General features: G+C 36.9%; 1 protein-coding gene across 1 annotated transcript in view; it reads right to left on the reverse strand.

The window, feature by feature from the left end:
- The window catches only part of ALDH1A1 (aldehyde dehydrogenase 1 family member A1), a 53,889-nt gene that overhangs the window by 19,171 nt on the left and 14,997 nt on the right, over positions 1-19,721 (reverse strand). Inside the window, exons 3-7 of the mRNA XM_040254161.1 lie at positions 10,784-10,924; positions 8,207-8,336; positions 6,538-6,599; positions 4,849-4,977; positions 3,418-3,531 (exon numbers count right to left, since the gene is read on the reverse strand). Coding sequence (XP_040110095.1) covers positions 3,418-3,531; positions 4,849-4,977; positions 6,538-6,599; positions 8,207-8,336; positions 10,784-10,924 — 576 coding nt within the window. The remainder of the gene's footprint in view (positions 1-3,417; positions 3,532-4,848; positions 4,978-6,537; positions 6,600-8,206; positions 8,337-10,783; positions 10,925-19,721) is intronic.

Raw genomic sequence — 19,721 nt, forward strand, 5'->3', positions numbered from 1 at the left:
CTTGTACTTGTTTCTTCTTTAACACTAGTGGCCTATCTTCAGGGAAAGAGTTTTCTTTTTTTTTCCCTCTGCAGATCACTTCCGTCAAGATTATTTTCTGTAGTTGTCTATGAAACCTGGTCTGTTTTACAACTATTTCCTCTTTATTATTTCTTATTGAAGTCTTAGTACACTAAAATGATCTTTGCTTTTCTTTTTTACAAGATGATTCATTTTATCTTGCTTCTTTTATTCTCTGGATCATTTTTCTTTTTCAATGCATCAATTTCAATAACACGTTTCTGTCCTGACTAAATAAATGATAGGTAGACATTGCTGAGTGTGTGTTTAAATTTTAAGTGACTACTGAACTGACCCCTACTGTGCCTTACAGAGTAAAGCATTAATTAATCTGCTAATATTTTCATCTTATGTAAAAGTTACATGCCCAAAATCAAACCTATAAATGTAAGTTAATTAAAATAATAAACTAAAAGTAGACTGGAAATGGGGAAACCCTATTTGAAATTTCTATGATATCCTATTTTGCTTCCACAATATATTAATATTTCTCATGACCAGTTTCAAAAACTGAATCTTCATTTGAGGAGATTAAGAATTTTGTATTTCTTAAAAAATATTCTTTGCTTTTTTCCCTTTGAATTCTCCAAATTCTTTCTGCATCTTTTTTATTTTATGTTTTTTTTTTCTTTTATTGGCTTAGAAAGATTTGATGGAGATACTTTATTAAAGTAGATAATTTTTGTCTTGGGGAAGGGAGTAAAATCAGAGGTATTTTTCTAAAAGCTACAGGTGTTAAAAAAAAACTAGCATCAAGAATGGTTAGAAGTATGAGTGAGAAAGAAAGGTTATACTTTTGTTTGTATAATTTGCAGATAAAAGGTTTGCTTGAGTTTTCCCAAGTTCAGTTCAGTTCAGTCGCTCAGTCGTGTCCGACTCTTTGCGACCCCATGGACTGCAGCCAAAGGTCTAGGTAAAGTCAAAATAAGGAAGAATCAGTCTTTGCCCCATACTTTTGTTTCCTCATTTGGAAAAAAAGTAAAACTTTATAATTTTTTCTCAAAGAAAAGGTAAGCACTGGAATGAAGAGAAGGGAAACACTATTAAGACTGTGGTAAAAGATAACGTTCCATGATATTGCGGCATTGCCACGTGGGGCAGAAGTAGCAAATGCTCATAAAAATGTTCTAACTTAGCACATCTGATAGAGCGTGGGTTGATTACTATTTTAAGTGAATCTAATGGGACATTAAAATTCTAACCTTGCCAGAAACATTTTTATAATGAGCATAGCTGCTATAAAGGACTGCAAAAATATAAAATCATGGTTTGCCTCTTTCAAGGCATTTGGCAAGTTTACTTCTACCTGCTAAGCCACAAACTTGAAGCTAAAAGAGGACGACCCAGAAAGACTGATTTTTCTGTGTGACTTCTAAAGTCATCTTGCTGCTGCTGCTGCTGCTGCTAAGTTGCTTCAGTCGTGTCCGACTCTGCGACCCCAGGGACAGCAGCCCACCAGGTTCCCCTGTCCCTGAGATTCTCTAGGCAAGAACACTGGAGTAGGTTGCCAGTTCCTAAGTAGTTACTATACTGGTTTCTGGACATAAGAATGGATAAGATAGTCTTTGAGGAGAGTCAGCAAAGTGGAGAGAGATACATAACAAAGCAAGGAGCAAGTGCTGTTACAATTATATATCAAAGACAATGGGAGCACAGATGGAAAGCTTTTAAATTTAGGATGCTCCTGGGACTGCAGAGAAAGTCCAGGGGGCCTGGGGTGGGAGCCACATTATGGTAGGTGTGGCCATGCAACTTATGGGAATGAAAAAACACAGGGAACAATCAGAAAATGATGGGGCAGTGATGAAGAAATATTATGTGGAGAGGGGACCTCTTCCCTCACACCTGAACTAGTGTGAAAAATTAAAGAGTAAGGGAAGGAACAAGAGAATGGAAATGCCTATAGAACACATAGTAATCATGCCATTTAGTGGATACTAAATGTTTTTAATATGTTTAATATGTGGATACTAAATGTTTTAGTTTAATCGTAGGATGCTAAATGTTTTACTACTCATTAGCTTATTCAGTATTTGGTACAATTCAATAAGGTAGATATTATTATTCCTATTTTACATATAAAGAAACTCAACTTTTGCAAGGATACTTAACTTTTGGAAGACACACTGCCACAAGGGGTAGACTTAGCATTTGAACACAAATGTTTCTTAGTTTTCTAATATCAAACTTTTGGGGGAGAGGGGCAGATAAAGTGCTCCCAAAATGCTGTAGAGTCTCAGAGATGAGCTAAGACAAACAAACAGTGCTGTGGAGATGGCATCTGGGAACAGCAGCCTCTGACTCAGATGAGCTAGAAAAGTGTGTGGGCCAGACCTGGACCATAAGCAGTACATGGGTGCTGATGAGGATGGTCTACAATACTAGGCTGAGGAATTTGAAATTTCATGCTTTACCACCTCTGCTATGATTTCAGCCTGTGACTTCATCATTTTTCAGTTTATTGCTCTATCTCAAACATTCCCAATTGTTTTATCCCCAGACTCCTGAATGAAGAACTGGTTCTCTCCTATCTCAATTAGGAATTTGTGGAATGTCAGCTTTTTCTACTCTATGTCTATAAACCAACAAGAAAAAAGTATATAGTTATCTAGCTTAAAAAGGATCAAGAAAAATAAAATTTTATTTTCTATTACTTTAGTTCTCTATGTAAACTTAATTTTTATATTAAAGTGGCTAATCAGGAGTATAAAATAAGCAAATTAGCTTTCCCTTACTATCTGGAATGTTCTTCCTGTTTCTTTCTGCACAAAGTTTTAAAAAGTAAACATTTTCAACACCCAGAGCATTTAGAGAGCATTTACCAGCTCTCATCTCCTCTGAAGTGCCTATGGCTGGGATCCTGTTCTTTCACCTTCTGGATAGCCAAGCTGGAGCCAGTGAAGCAGAAAAGTTAGGATCCAGGAAGCTAAGCTGCTGGCTTCTTTTCAGAATGTTCACGGGAGAGCGCCAAATAAGGAGCTAAGGGTGAGGCTCTGTTCTTTGATCTTCCTAATCTACAGGTTAAAGTTACAATTCATTCATACACATCACTGTGGCCTAATTTATATCTTCTATCATAAACCTTACAAATCATGTGACAAGTTCTGATCAGTCATATTTCTCGTCACACAAAGTAATAACATACTAAAAACAGTTTACTCCAATCCTCCCACGTTGGTAATAGGTATACCGTTTCATCTCAATGACATCTGCTTATGTTCTATAAACATGTTTGAAGGCTAGAATAAGGAACAAATCATTAAAAGAACTTTTGTTTTAAGGAAATGTCGGCTTAAAGGCAGTAACATAAAACACACTTCTGACTGCTTCACTACTGGCCTAAGTAAATGATGTTACCTCTGTCGATCCTGTGAAGGCCACTTTGTCTACATCCATGTGAGAAGAAATGGCTGCCCCTGCAGTAGGCCCATAACCAGGGACAATATTCACTACTCCAGGAGGAAACCCTGCCTAAAAGACAAGTAAAATAGAACAGAGTTGATCATTTAATTCTACAGAAAAAGAGGAGAGTATGGAGCCAAAGCTCCCTCTTGATTCTAATCTTATAAGTTACTCTACAAGGAAAGATTTATCTAAGTGGTTTTATCATTTATTATTATTCTTATTTCACTGCTTAGCTCACTTAACCTCAAGGGTTGCATTAAAATCCATGTTTGACTTTCATGGTTCTTTACCCCAGTGGTGGCTGTCTCAAATTTCATAATACTAACTCAAGATAGTATGTGTAAAAGTGTTTGGTAAATTATTCACATGGAAGGAAAACAATGTCTTTTATTATCCATTCAGCAAAAATAAGAAGCTAAAAGGATGTTAATATTTTTAGCTTCTACCTGTTCCTTGTCAGGGCATACTAATTTGTTTGCAAATTCCTATCCACATTATTTAATCAGAAAAAATGTTAGGTTAAAAACGGTCACTGAATTCATGGTCAAGCATCACAGATTGATTCCAATACCAATGATAGAATTATCAAGTATAAAGCAGCGTGGCAAATGGAAGAGCACATTAAAATTTCATATTATTTGCATCAAAAGGTCTCATTTTGACATTTCTTTTGGCTACTTTTAATTTGAAGTGCAGAATATTTTTAAGATACGAGTCCAGATTTTCTAAATTTTAAATTTCTCAGAACTAATGCTTATTTTTAAAATATTGGTAAGATATGAAGGAACAAGGACAAGAACTTATTTACAAGAAAAAATAAAACAACCTGGACAGTCAATGAAAATAAATCTCGTGTGTTCTTTTGTCAGCTTTTGAGCAAGGAAGTAAATGCAAAAGAAACTATAATAGAAAAAAGAATATAAACTTATTCCTTCACGGTAAATTGTTTAGAAATAATATAACCCAATACCACAAGCAAGCTCAGAGGACTCCAACCTTCAGATAGACCAGTTTAAATAAATATGCAGAATTTCCAAGTCATTAATAGCAGTTATAAACCAACTTACATTTCAACATTTGGAAGAAAATCATACCAATTTCAACATGAATCTGCATTTGCGAATCTTGGGCAAAAGAAATAAAAAAGAGCTCATAGGTGACAGTTTGACATGAAGCTTTTGAGTCTGACTTCCTGTCTCCCTTTGGGCATAGATTCATTTGGGTTGACTGCCAGAAATCCTTGCCAATAGCCACGTGTAATGTGTTCCCACTGGATAGGTGCCGTTGGCAGATAATGTAGTTTATAGTAGCACCAGATGAGGTCTTCCTACTATCAGTTAGGATTCCTGAGATCGTGCACACATTTTGATTTAGCAAACATACCTCTTTTATTAAAGATCCCATGTGAAGAGCAGTCAGAGGGGTTTGCTCTGCTGGTTTGACAACCACTGTGTTTCCGCAGCTAAGGGCAGGCCCTATCTTCCAGAGGAACATGAGCAACGGGAAATTCCACTAGAAAGCAATATGTAACAATAGATTCTTTGTATTACTGAAAGCCACATTTGCTAATCTAACTTCTACATTTTATGCTCCCCGTAGATGTTAAATAAGAATTGTGGTAGTTTTGTTTAACCTTCTGTTATATCCTAATTAAGTTCATTGCTCAAAGCAACTCATAAATGCTAAAAACAATAACAACCCCAAGAACAAAAACAAACTCTGAATAAACTAGATACAGGAAGAGAGTAGGAGAAAGTCATAAAATTTTATCAAGTGCTATTATTTTGAGTTTATTTTCTATCAGGAAAAAGAAGTCACTGCATGGTTTAGAAAACAAACCTTACTATTAAATATATAGAAGTTGTCTGTGTTTAAAAAGTGTAACTATTCCTCACTCCTTAATAGGTCTTTAATTATAACTATTTACCCAATAATAATATTTAGTAATATTTACTTCCACTGAAAACAGCTTGCTAAAGGCAGAAGTCTAAAGTCTGGAGACTGACAGGTTGGTTCAAATCTCAGCTCAATTACTGAGCAGCCATATGAATTCAGACAAGTTATATGCACTCTATGTATGATTTCATCATCTGCTCAGGTTGACAACAATTCTCTTTACTTCAGAATGCTGTCCTGAAGATTCACAGAGAAAGTGGTCCAAACGTTTAACACAATGATTGGTTCACCACAGACAAACAGTAAATATTAGCAATTACTACTATTCAGGATTATGTAATTTTATGGATTTTATTGGGAGTTTTGAACTAATAAGCAATTTCATTGAAAACGTTGGTATGGGTATATTTTAGTCTCATTGGAGCAAAAGACAGTCATTACCACTTCCTCATTTAACAACACCAAGGCATTTTACCATCTGTTTTTTTTTTTTTTTTTTTTGCCTTTTTCAATATGTCATTTAAAGTAAAATCATTGGTAGTCTCCTATTTGTTGGACTTAAAAGGAAATCTTCATGATTCTGCTTAAACATGGTACTTTCTCAAAGAAGAATATGGAGTATCAAAGCCTTTTATCTAAAGGTAAAATATAGTCCATACTGTGCTTCAAATGCCTCTGGCATGGTTTCTTTCATTTAGTTAAGAAATTTCATTCAAGAATTTGAACACTCTGGTTGCTACTATTCTCCATGCTGAGAAGTCCGAATGCAGATATATGAAGTGTTAGAGAGCAGTTGGCCATACTATACTTCATTAAAATGGCTGGTGTCTTGCACAATGACTGCTTTGCTATGTACTGTTAATCATAAGTCTTAAACAGAGTTTACAATATAGCTTTTTAAAACAAACCTTAGGGTAAAAGGTTAAGATTTGGTGATACTGTACTATGGAAACACACTCAAGAGATGTACCAGAGTATAGATAGGATTTAGATTACCTAGTTTGTATTCAAAGGGTATAGTCACAGAGAGACCTAAGTTCAAAAATGACTATATTTGCTCCACATTTAGCAAATATCTAAGCATTCATTTGTGTCTGAGAAAGCATCATTACCAAATGAAATAGAATTAGAACTCATTTCTTTTGAGACTGAAAGTTACATAAGGGAACAACTCACAGGAATGATTTGGCCACACACACCAACAGGCTCACTTCTTGTATATGTAAAAAAGTTTCCATCTGGAAAATAAAATACACAAACATTTATGGACAAATGTGCTTGATAGTCACAGAATGTTGGTTTGGGGCTGATGTGAGAGGAAGATATACACAATAATTTTAAAAGAGTTTATATTTCTGATTATTTACAAAATAAAAAGCCTAAAATAGGGTGAGCCCTCAAATAGTAATTTGAAATAAGAGGAACCATAAAACTGAGTTAGGTGCACAATTGTTAAAGATCTGAATAATGTTTATTCTATCTCTGATCCTCCCAGAGGACTACTTTCTAATTCATACTTATTCTCAAATTTTCCTTTCTTTCATGATAAAGGAAATAAAAGGTGTATAAATAGGAAAGAAACAGAGCTCCGTTTCTGATGACTCAAGTTCTACCAGTAATTTTTAAAGTACCTAATATAATTTTAAAAATAGTAAAATTAAAACATAGTAGAATTAAAAAATAGCTCTCTATGAGTGGTAAGTTTTTCCCACTGACTTGTTCTAAAAAGTCCTCTTTTTTTTTTTTTTTTTGCCTACCAAATGATAAAAGCAAATTCTCTTAATCTATGAAAAAGATGTCAGAAGTAGAAAACATTTCTTTTCAGTCTGGATCTGATTGATTCATATGCCTCAATGAATGACCACATGTGACCTTGATATGCTCATCCTGAGTTTGCACTATGCTTTGTGATTTGTTCTGTTCTAGTTCCCACAAAAATTTCCTGGCTGTCATAGCAAGAAGGCCCCTTGTCAAGATGTATTTGAACTCTAAATGGCTTCTCCTGTTTTGTCAAAGGTAAAATAAAAGTTTCTAAAATATCCACAGTTCTTGGTCCCACCATGGTCTCTCTCTCCCCTTTCTACTTCCTGGTGCTCACTTCTAAGCTGAGGGCTGCTCCAATTAGATGGAAATGCACATCAGGGCCAGTCCTGGAGGATATTTTGTTTTCATAGTCAGTAAGTTTATATGAATTAAATTCAGCTCCTGGTGTTTTCCAAATTGATGTTTTTCATATTCTTATCCCATTATGTGTATACTGTATTAAAATACTAAAAAGCAAACATATTCACTCACACAAATTCTTAAGCTATAAACACAGGCTCATCTTTCTTTGAAACTATTTGAAACAAATCAATGTGAATTAGTTTGTTTAATTAGCCTGCTCTAACTATACTGAGTTAGACCAGGCACACAGAATGACCAGAGCTTACTCATACTGGAACATACAAAGAGGCTTAAATAATTACATTATAGGAAGAATGTAAATGTCACTGTTGGAATAAAACCCAAATAAATAATTTCAGAAGACAGCTTTGAAAAGTTTCCTTAGAGAGACAACTGCTTAAATCAGTAATTGTGGGCATACAGATGTTCTTACTCTAATATTTTCTAAAATATCTGTAGTGTTATCTTCTGCATGATTATGCTGGAACAATTTTAAAATCCATATGATGAATCTTAGCAGAACTTCCAGGTTCAGAACTGCATTGTCTCAAAGTCAAGAAGAAAATAATTTTCCCCTACTTGGTTGACATCTTTAAAAGGGAGAGTTTAGAATTATTCATCTCTACAGTATTCTCCTCACCCCTACCCTCACTCTGGGTGGTTTCCTAAAGTTACTTACCCATGGGTATTGTACGGCCCTGGATCTTGTCAGCCCAGCCTGCACAGTAGCGTAGTGTTTTTATGCAGCCTCCTAAATCCATCAGATATGCATTGGAAAATAGTTTTCCACCATTCATAGCCTCCATTGTCTGAAAAAGAGATCATCCCAAGTCTAAAGTTCCATAGAAATTTTATATTAAAAAGGTAGTTAATATTTCATCCTTTCATGGCAAACAGATGGGGAAACAATGGAAATAGTGACCGACTTTATTTTCTTGGGCTCCAAAATCATTCAGATGGTGACTGCAGCCATGACATTAAGACACTTTCTCCTTGGAAGAAAAGCTATGACAAACCTAGACAGCATTTTAAAAAGCAGAGACATTACTTTGCCAACAAAGGTCCATCTAGTCAAAAATATGGTTTTCCCAGTAGTCATGTATGGATATGAGAGTTGGACCATAAAGAAGGCTGGGCACCAAACAATTGATGCTTTTGAACTGTGTTGTTCAAGACTCTTGAGAGTCCCTTGAACTGCAAGGAGATCAAACCAGTCAATCTTAAAAGAAATCAGTCCTGGATATTCCTTGGAAGGACTGATGCTGAAGTTGAAACTCCAATACTTTGGCCACCTGATGTGAAGAACTGACTCATTTGTAAAGACCCTAATGCTGGGAAAGATTGAAGGCAGGAGGAGAAGGGAACGACATAGGATGAGATGGTTGGATGGCATCACTGACTTGATGGACATGAGTTTGAGCAAGCTCTGGGAGTTGGTGATGGACAGGGAAGGCTGGCGTGCTGCAGTCCATGAGGTTGCAAAGAGCTGGACACAAGTGAGCGACTGAAATGAACTGAATATTTTGAATAGTCATGTGCTAGGGAATTTTGAAAACACTGGAAGAAATCCTTTGAGCAATCTTGTGTAACTTCCTCTTTGTAAAAAGGAGATTAAAAAACAGAGTTAAAATGACTTGCTTGAGGACATAAAATACGGGTAGAAAAGGTATTGAGATTCTGGTTTCTAAACTTTAGTGCCCTTCTGTCTCATTCTGAGGGCCCCTAGTGAACCAACTTTCCAGGAATTGGTCAAAATTTGATATACGCACAGCTTGTGAGATTGGTGCTTAGTCTCTTTAGTCAGATCAGGGTTCCAAGAAGATTTTACTTGTTGCATGATACAACAGTGGGTGTCTATTTACTGTCAGTGACCATTAATAATCCCTCAATAATCATTTTTAATTTTTACATTCCATGTGGATATTCTCACACAATTCACACAAACTTAAGTAACCTCTAGATTTTTTTTTAATCCATGAGTTTTCTTCCACAAAATTTTGAATTGTGAAACTCTGAGTTTTGTCACTAATACCATAATTATTTGAATGGTTAGTCTGTAAAGTTCAACATTTTTTAGTCTAGTGCCCTAATGGTTTTAGGATGACTATCTCTTCTTTTCCTCCTTTTCTTAAGCAGAACTTTTAAGACTTTGGGGCCTGATGTTCTGCTGAGGCAAAAATGTACAGGTGACAAATTCTTAAATCAGTTCCTTTTCTGTTGTACAATATTCTGTCTCTGTAATTCACAGATTAAATAAATTAAGGAAGCCAAGTTTTAACATATTCTGCTTTCCTCCTATAGGACATTTTCAGTTAATGTTATACTGTGTATAACTTCTAATTCCATACTTTTGCATATTTTATGCTGAATCTTTGATTGGATAATAAATAACACTTTGATTAACTATAACTAACAATGTTGATTTAAAAAAGAAAGCCTTCCTGTTACTGCAAGTTAAGGTTCTAAAGGCAGTAAAAGCTTACTCTGAAATCTTCTGTTGCTGTTGCTCTGTGTTAAATTGGCTTCTCAAGGAGAAAACAAGGAAACACCTCCTCTACCCATTTTATGTGCTAATCCATATAACTGCTGAAATGTTTTTTAAAAGGAGTATACATAAAAATAACATTTTTATAAACACATGAATGGATTTTTCTTTATTACTCTCTCACCTACAAAAAGCATATAATTTAATCAAGGCCATTGTGAACGTGTATCAGTTCATTTCAGGAAGGGAAAAAGTGGCCACTTATTAACTGCTTTGGTAGGCTAAGACTGGAGAAATAAGAGTCATTTTAAAGAAATATTCTGGGCACCTTTAAGAAACTCCATGAGATTTTTTTCACTCAGAGTTCAGTAGTCAAGTAAATTCAAGAAAGCTAGTCTATTATTCTAGAATCTTCATGCTGCAGATGACCTTGTTAAAGACTCAGAAATTCTACAGTTAAGGAAAGAAATTTGTTTAATTTGTTTTAACTCAGCACCTGCCAAAGTTTAGACTGCAAAATCTATTTTGGGAGTAGATATTAACATCATCTAGAACCCGAGTGCAGAGTACTTATTGTCTGAAAATAAGCTCAGCGGTATGGTTCATATATAAGAGCTGGTAGAAGTTTTTTGTTTTGTTTTTAGAAAGTATATTGTTGTTATTGTTGTTTAGAGAGTATGTAGTGACCACTAACAACAAAATAACTTACCAATCCGAACCATGAATGCTTTCTAGAGATTTTGAGTTCTGCCCAGTTCAGTTAATACTCACCGCCAGGAGCAGACGATCTCTTTCAATTAAGTCAGCCAACTTGTTTAACAGCCGTCCTCTCTCTGAAGCATCCATAGTACGCCATGGAGAGCCAATCTGAAAAGCTTGTCTTGCAGCCTTCACTGCTTTGTCAACATCCTCCTGCAAGTCAAAGTGAATTCAATTAGTGGGCTAAATATATTCATAAATTCAATGATAATAACCATATAAAATAGACGAGAGTTCCTCATAAGCTGTGTCTTCATCAGCTCAAAGTCCAGCACATTGTATAGACTCAACTACTGTATATTAGAATTTTACCTGCTGCCTACTTTTTGGAATGATGAGTGCCATATACAAAGCACATACATGATTTCCTAGAATAGAAATACTATATTTTAATAGTTGCTATCATTGGAGTGTTTACCTTACATCAGGTAACGTTCTAATCGCTTTACACATATTAACTCATTTAATTTTTAATAGCTTTATGACACAGATACATTCTCTATTTTACAGATGAGGAAACTGAAGCAAAAAAAGAAGGTTGAGATTTGCTCAAGCTCAGTAGCTGGAAGTGGCTAAACTATGTTTTATACAGAGCCCAGCTGGCTGTAGAATCTTAGCTCTTTATCACTACATTTTACTGTTTTGGTGACTCGGTTGCCAAAAGTTCCAGGGAAACTCAAGATCTTAAACAGTGAGTACCTTCTTGGATCTTATGGGCTGTGTACTCTCATGAAGAACCTGCTGAAGGGTGAATAAGAACTGTGTTTTGCTGTTGAAGAGTGAACATTGTAAACATGTCCTCAGTCCTCTTGGGCAGAAGGAAAAAAGGCATAGAGGCAGCAGGGTCTGGTATAAAGAAGGGTCAGTATATTACAACCTCTCATTTCCCAACTGGTCAGTTTCTTACTATTAAGACATTGCTTCAATTGTATTAATTCAAACAAAAGTAATCAAGAAATTTCACACTCAGTCTAGGTTTCTTGCCTTCATTAGTGTGTCTTTACTCACACCTTTTCCTAAACTGGTTTATTCCTCCTGTTCTCTCCTACTCTGCCTCAGTTAAGTACTCTCCCTGACCACTCACTCCCATAGATCTTTGTTCAGATCTATGAGCTCCTATAGAATCCATCTACTACAAAAATCACTACCTCTTCCATTACTACTTCATGTGTCCTTTTTCCTTCCCCCATCAAATCGGTTGCAAATACTTTAAACACATACATCATCCCACGGTTCTTTTGTACATCAGTCTGTTCACTCTGTGAAGCTACATAAACTCCACAAATCGTGGTACCTCTTAGGCCAGTGTGTTTTCTTTTGGGTAGGAGTGATAGTTCCCTGAAAGAAACTGAAGAGAAAATTGTTCTTTTTTTTTTAAGTTGCCCAAATTAAACTGAACCCACTCAACAATGGTATCTTCCCTTGAGGAGGCGTGGATATCAGATTAATATTCCCTGTCTTTTATTATATTAAGAAGTCCCAAACTGGAAATTCCCTGGTGGTCCAGTGGCCAAGATTCTACTCTTCCACTTCAAGGGGCACAGATTTGATTTCTGGTTGAAGAACTAAGATCCAGTGTAGCGTGGCCAAAAAGTAAAAAAAAAAAAAGAAGAAGTCATCCCAAACTTACAAGTCTGCAAATTAAAATACTAGCAAAGTAAATTATTTTTACAATATTTATTGCCACACTAAAATGATCTTGGGCCAGAGAAATATTTTAGAAGCATAATCTGGTCTAAGCGGTAATATTATCACAATACAGACTACAAGCAAATATTCTTTCACTGTAAGCATCATACACTTGTATATATTACTGTTTAACATTTGTGGGAATGACGATTATATACAATAAAATAAATGTATTATTACTCTCCATTCCTAAGAAATGCATATATATATATATATATATATATACACACACACATATATAGTTCCTATTTTGAGCATTCAGTTAACCACATTGATTGCTTATATTTAGACATTGTTTTAGGCCATAGGTTCTCACCTTCTCCCAGTCATTTTGGAAGAGTGCTGTTGAAAAACATTAAAGGCAAACTGCAAGAATCTGAAATTGCCAGCATGATCTGTAGATATCACAGCTTATAAAATACATGCTCTGTGTTTAAAAAGGTCTGTATGACACAGCTTTCCCTGGGATCCTTCTGCTCAGTGTTCTATCATCAGCCTTGGCCAAATATGGTTTATCATAGGCATCCTGGCCTCTCAAAGGGATATGGAATAATTGGCTTCAAGACAAGTAACTCTGCCATATGGAAAATATTTTCCTGGAGAATGCTGCTATAAATAAGGACAGTTTTGTGGTTATATTCTTTAGATCATGCTTCTCCTTTTCTCATATATTTTATCTTTCAAGCACAGAAATAGAGTAATGGTAGTTAATATATAGCTCTGGAACAAAACAACCCAGATCTGAATTCTGGTTCCTCACCTATTAACTATGTAAGTTTTGAAGTATCCATCTATTCATCCATTTATGATTCGCTAAACACTAAAGATTTGCTAAACACTCTATTCTATAGCATTCTTATCAGGTTGCTAACCATAAAATGGTGAAGTAAAGAGACCAACCTTTTGAAAATCCTAATTGTGTGGGAGAAACATACAACCACATAATCACATCATTATTATAAACCATGAGAAATTTGGTTCAGTTCATTCTGAAGTGAACTATATTTGTTATATGACTTCTTTAACCTTCCGTTTTCCTGTCTTTTAAAAAATGAATATTTATTTATTCAAGCTGTGTCAGGTCTTAGCTGTGGCCTGGGGGATCTTTTGTTGTGGCACACAGATATCTTAGTTGTGGCACACAAGCTTAGTGGTTGTGGCGTGTGGGCTTAATTGCTCTGCTGCGTGGGGGATCTTAGTTTCCCAACCAGTTGTTGAACCTGTGTCCCCTGCATTGCAAGAAGGGTTCTTAACCGTTGGACCACCAGAGATGTCTCTTCTTATCTTTAAAATAGGGATAATTTACCTCACGTGCTTCCCAGGTGGCTCAGTGGTAAAGAATCTGCCTGCCAAAACAGGACATGGGCTCATTCCCTCAGTCGAGAAGATCTCCTGGAGAAAGAAATGGCAACCCACTCCAGTATTCTTGCCTGGAAAATTCCATGGATGGAGAAGCTTAGCAGGCTACTGTCCAGGGGCTAGCAAGGAGATGGATACCACTTAGCGACTAAGCCACCACCATAATTTACCTCATGGATTTGTGTTGAAGACTAAATAAGGTGATATTTGAAACATTTTCTGTGTGACAGACATTATGTTAAATGTTCATTAAGTGGTAGTATGTTCTGTTGGAGTTGGAGTGAGTCAAAACAAACTTAACTCAGCAATTCTAGTGTATTTTAATCCTTCCTTTCAGTTTTCACTGCCCTGTATTATTTTAGGCTATCATTTTGCATTGTTGCTAACCCTCCTAAGTCCATTCTCTTCCCTCCTCAGATTGTTTGCCTGCTGCGTGCTTAGTCGCTCAGCTGTGTTCAACTCTTTCCGACCCCATGGCCTGTAGCCCGCCAGGCTCCTCTGTCCATGGGATTTCCCAGGCAAGCATACTGGAGTGGGTAGCCATTTCCTCCTCCAGGGGATCTTCCCAACCCAGGGATCGAACCTGCATCTCCCGTATCTCCTGTACTGGCAGGTAGATTCTTTACCACTGAGCCACCACTTTGCGGTCTTGCCTATTCCTACCAGGCTAATCCTCCTCAAATGATTTGACCATATCACTTTTCCTTCCCTGTATTTGCAAATGCTCCCTTTTGCCCACAGTCCTGAAGCCAGTCTCCTCTTTCTGATTTTCAAGGCCTCGCATTTCAGGCTCTAAGTCATCTACTCAAACTTGTGTTTATACGTTTTCTACTCTAGGTAGCCCTCTATTTCTCACAATTGCTTTTGTAATTTTCCTTCCTAGAACGTTCTCCCAGCTCATCCCTGCCTTTCAAAATCCTTCATATTCTTTAAGACCCAGCTCAAATATCACAACCTACCTAAACCTTTGCCAAACTAAACCAGCTTGATAATAGCTACTGGTTAAGAGCTTACTAAGTTCCTGGCACTATGCTACTGCTATAGTTAAGCATCACAGACTTGGTTTTATAGGACATGAGATGTAGCAATAGTAGAACCAAAATTTGATTCCAAATCTGATTCCAAAATCCAGTTTTAGGATAGCTTTAAAGCTATCCTGATAATGATCTCCTTTACGATGAATATTTACTGCTACCTCTAGTATAAGCTAGGAGAAGGCAATGGCACCCCACTCCAGTACTCTTGCCTGGAAAATCCCATGGACCGAGGAGCCTGGTAGGCTGCAGTCCACAGGGTCGCACAGAGTCGGACACGACTGAAGCGACTTAGCAGCAGCAACTAGTATAAGCTATAATATTTCTTACTCTTTGGGTCTACGATAGGCAGTTAATAAATATTTAAACATTTTATTATGTATCTTATAATGAGTTTCATTACGTTACATTGATTTCCTATAAGGGTGCTCCTTATATAAATAATCTTCTTATATTGATATTTATAAAATAATTCATATCTTAATTGATTCCATTACATAGCACAGCTTTTACATTAATCAAACTATTAGGTATAGAAGTTTAAAAAAATATTATTATTATTATTATCCCAAGACTATTATTGCTTGGATTTTTAATCCAGGACTAGCATATCCAAAGACATAATTTTTAAATAACTAGAAAACAATTTGATACATTAACTCAAATTTTCTGCCATCAATAGCGCTTTTACCTGATAGTGTTTAAAGTGTTCCTTTTTTTAAAGTAAGGGACCACAAGTTGAACAGAGGAAGTTAAGGAAGGACTGAACTCATTCATTCCTGCCAGACCATGCATTTCCATATTACATTCATCCATATTTGGAGAAAATAGTTATCAGACCAGTTTTACACCTGTCACAGACACTTACTGTAATGGACATTTACTTTTATCCCCACCAATTATTTGCTAGGTCATGCTGTAGTATTAAAAGCAGCTTGTGGGATTAGGCGATATAGCCTAAAAGAGCCACTGAAGTGAAAAGAAAACAGTTCCCACCCACATCTGTGCTTTGCTTTGTAACCTCCATTTGTTCTTGCCCCTCCTCCTCTCTTTATAATACCATTGAAAGGCTGTATGTAGCCCATTGTTAGCTCCATTCTACTCATAAATTAAATCCTTAAAACCTCTTGGCTCATTATCTAAAGAGTCAGTTCCAGAATATTAGGTTTACTGTGACCCTGTAATTTACTAGATTTGTACCTTCACTAAGCAACATTAGAAGTTACTATACATTTGTCGGCAAACTTGTGAGAACAGCAATAATTATTTAAAAACAAAAGCTGGTTGATTATTTCAGAAAAGAATATGATGACAAGAGCACTGGATATTAAGCAAACAGTTGCTTGCTATGGACAGTTTATACCATAAACAATCTAACTTGAGAGATAAGTGTTCAGCCAACTCCATCAGCACAGTGACCTGATTTGAAGCTTTGTTGGACGTTAATGAATGTTTTTAATCTACATTTGCACAGACAGTTCTTCTCTTCGACAAGCAGCAGTAACCGTCAATAAGCAGAGAGCAAAAGGATAATAGGTATTTCTAAAGCTTCAGGTGTGATCATCAGTTTTCCCTCACGCCACTTTATAAAGAGGGTAAATCTCACCAACGATGCCAAGCCCTCAGATGGCCTGACAAGATTTCACCTGGAATTCCAGGCACAGATTTGTTTTACTCAGGAAACTCATACCAGAAGCTAGGGGCAAAGTGAGATGTCCAAGGCCCCAGAGCTAAAGAATTACGAAATGTTTTTTACTTTCGCTAATACAAACTGCAAACGGTTCTGCGGCCTCCCTGCTGAGAGGCCGGGACACCTCTGGAGAGAAAGAGTAGGCAACCTTCAGGGGCTCAACTCTGCCCTCAGCTTGCCTGTTGTTGCTTTTCCCACCTCTTCAGGGTTGTCAGAGTCACTCTAGCAACTAGGATATTTAAGGTCATGTAATGCCTGGAGAATCCCAGGGACGGGGGAGCCTGGTGGGCTGCTGTCTCTGGGGTTGCACAGAGTTGGACACGACCAAAGTGACTTAGCAGCAGCAGCAATGCTGGGCTGGGGGCTTCCCCGGTGGCTCAGTGGTCAAGAATCCACCTGCAATGCGGGAGCTGTGGGAGATGCAGGTGGAGCCCTGGATCAGGAAGATCCCTTGGAGGAGGGAATGGCAACCCATTCCAGTATTCCTGCCAGGAAAATCCCACTGAGCCTGGTGGGCTACAGTCCACAGGGTGCAAAGAGCCAGACATGACTGAAGTGATTTAGCACACACAGAATGCTGGGTAGATCTCTAGGAGTCTCTGATTAAAAGCTATTTTTCTGTATTGAATGTGAAGAACCATTTTTTCTCTTATTTCTGGGAATGGCTCACTGGGACCCAGGGTTCTGCATTTCCTGAATATTTTGCCAGGGATCATCAGTACTTCTCTGCCCTAGTTCAGTCTTGTGCCATTTCAGAGAGATGCAGAGGGATTGTCTTAGCACAGTTCCCAATCATTAACTTCCGTACTTGTCAGAACCCCTGCCTCCTGTTATATGTTAATAGCACCTGAGAGGAGATACAACTTATGATTTAATATATTTGTTCAGTGGTTCTCAAAGTGTATTCCCTTATCCTCATCCCAACAACATCAGCTTCAGCTAAGAATTTGTCAGAAATGCAGGTCCTCAGGTCTCACTCTAGAATTATTGAAACAAACTTTGGGATAGGTGGGGCTCAGGGATCAGTGTTTTAAGCACCCCCCCCCCCACCCACTGCCCAGGAAATTCTAAAGCATTCAAAATTTCTAGAATTACTGCTTTAGTCAATAGTCAATTTAGTACTAGATTTCTGAGATGTATGAAATATAAGAAACAAAACTTGATAAAGGAGTAAATTATTTCATTTATTCATTGCTTAGTGTGTTAGATACCATGGGCATAAAGGTGAGATGCAATTCATCTCTACAAGTTCACCTCTAAACCAAGTTCATCTCACGTCTTCGATCTCTACAAGAAGCATATTGTCTCAGACAAATTAACCAATAAGCAATAAAACACAAGGTTTAGAATATACATGAACGTGGTGTTCTATAATGACATAGAAGAGAGCAATTATACCTGGAAAGGTTAGAGAAAGCTTAAAGAAGTGTGAAACCTATAACAATGGAGGCTTCATTATATGCCTGATGCTATTAAAACACTTCACTTACTTGTTTTCTTCTCCTTCTTTTTTTCCAATTCTTTTGTGGGGAGGGCAGTCAACCACAAGGTATGTGGGAGCTTAGTTTCCTGACCAGGAATTGAACCTGCACCCCATGCACTGAAAACATGGAGTCTTAGTCACTGGACCACCAGGGAAGTCCCCCATGTTTCCTTAGTTAAACTCCCCCAAGTTTTTTCTATAGCCCTCTTTTATACAAAAAGGAATAGAAGCTCCAAAAGGTTAAATGATAAATGCAGCTGTGGATCTTTTGTGCTCTTATCACAGATGATGACTTGAACTTGGTCCCAAGGACAGTACCACGGCCATTGTCTAGAGACAGTGACCAATATGCAATGTTCAGGGCATGGTAAAGGTTGGAACTCTTACACTGATAGGGAAAAATGGAAGCTAGAAGCAAAGATTTTTTTCCCCATAGTCAATGAGAAACCCTTTAGGAATTTACGCATGGATGAACTCTGGTATATAGAAAGTGAAATCTGAAAGCAGATGACGTGTGTCTCCATCCTATTTTGTTTCTACTTCTCAAGCCCTTGACTCCTCTGTCTAAACTCTGCATTCTTGCCCCTCAAGGCATGGGTCTTATTTCTTCTGATAATACTGCAACCTGAATCCAGGGCCTTTCCTAAATCCTAAAGAGCCCTTCAGGTCTATCACTGTTTTCAAATAGGTTTGCAAGGTGTAATATCTTGAGATTAGTTGATTGGGAAGAAGATAAGGAAAGAATGGAGAAAGGATGAGAACATATGACTGCTGCCATGAACTGACAGTGTAGTACTACTGAGAGTAGTATTATCCTTGAGTTTTGCTGAGTTTTCATCTTCCAATAAGTAGTCTTTTCATGTAGCAAAATAATTAACCTCTTTATATCTTACATGACAGAAATTAAAATCTTGATAAGAGCTAGACAACTAAAGACCAGAAAAATCTTTTCCAATTAAACCATATTCTTTTTAAGATATGTGTTCAGATAAAAATTCTGAAGGCTTCTAATCTCTTCACTCCCTGACCTATCTGCCTACAATGCGGGAGACCTGGGTTCGATCCCTGGGTCGGGAAGATCTCCTGGAGAAGGACATGGCACCCCACTCCAGTACTCTTGCCTGGAAAATCCCATGGACAGAGGAGCCTGATGCGCCACAGTCCATGCAGTCACAAAGAGTTGGGCACGACTGAGTGACTTCACTTCTTCTTCTTCTCTTACTTTAATAATATTAACAAAGAAAGAGAGTAGCCCTGCTGGTCACAGGTTCTGGAGTCAGAAGCACAATTCAAATCTATTAGCAATATCATCTTCAGGAAATTACCCTTTTATTTCTGCTATTCTATCATCATTTGTAAAAGTGGCTAGCAATAGTACATAGGGTTGCATTGTGTACTAAATTTTTTTAAAATCAATGTTAAAAACTATCACCATAAAAGTTAGCTTTTGTTGTTATATTATTAGCTAAAAAGAAACAACACAATTTGTGATTCAACTTAAATCCTTTAAAATTCAGTTTTTTAGGTACTGATTAATGTTAATTCAATGCTTTGTTATTGCAAAGACTTGGCAATGTATTGTTACTAAAGTCCTGTATTAAAATTTTTTTTTTAGTTTCCTTTTGTCACTTAAGAAAAATGTTTTATATAAATAAAGGATTTCTCCACTTTTTAAATCTATGACCACTTACTTCA

The sequence above is a fragment of the Oryx dammah genome, unplaced genomic scaffold, assembly GCF_014754425.2.
Source record: "Oryx dammah isolate SB20612 unplaced genomic scaffold, SCBI_Odam_1.1 HiC_scaffold_1, whole genome shotgun sequence".
Taxonomy (NCBI): domain Eukaryota; kingdom Metazoa; phylum Chordata; class Mammalia; order Artiodactyla; family Bovidae; genus Oryx; species Oryx dammah.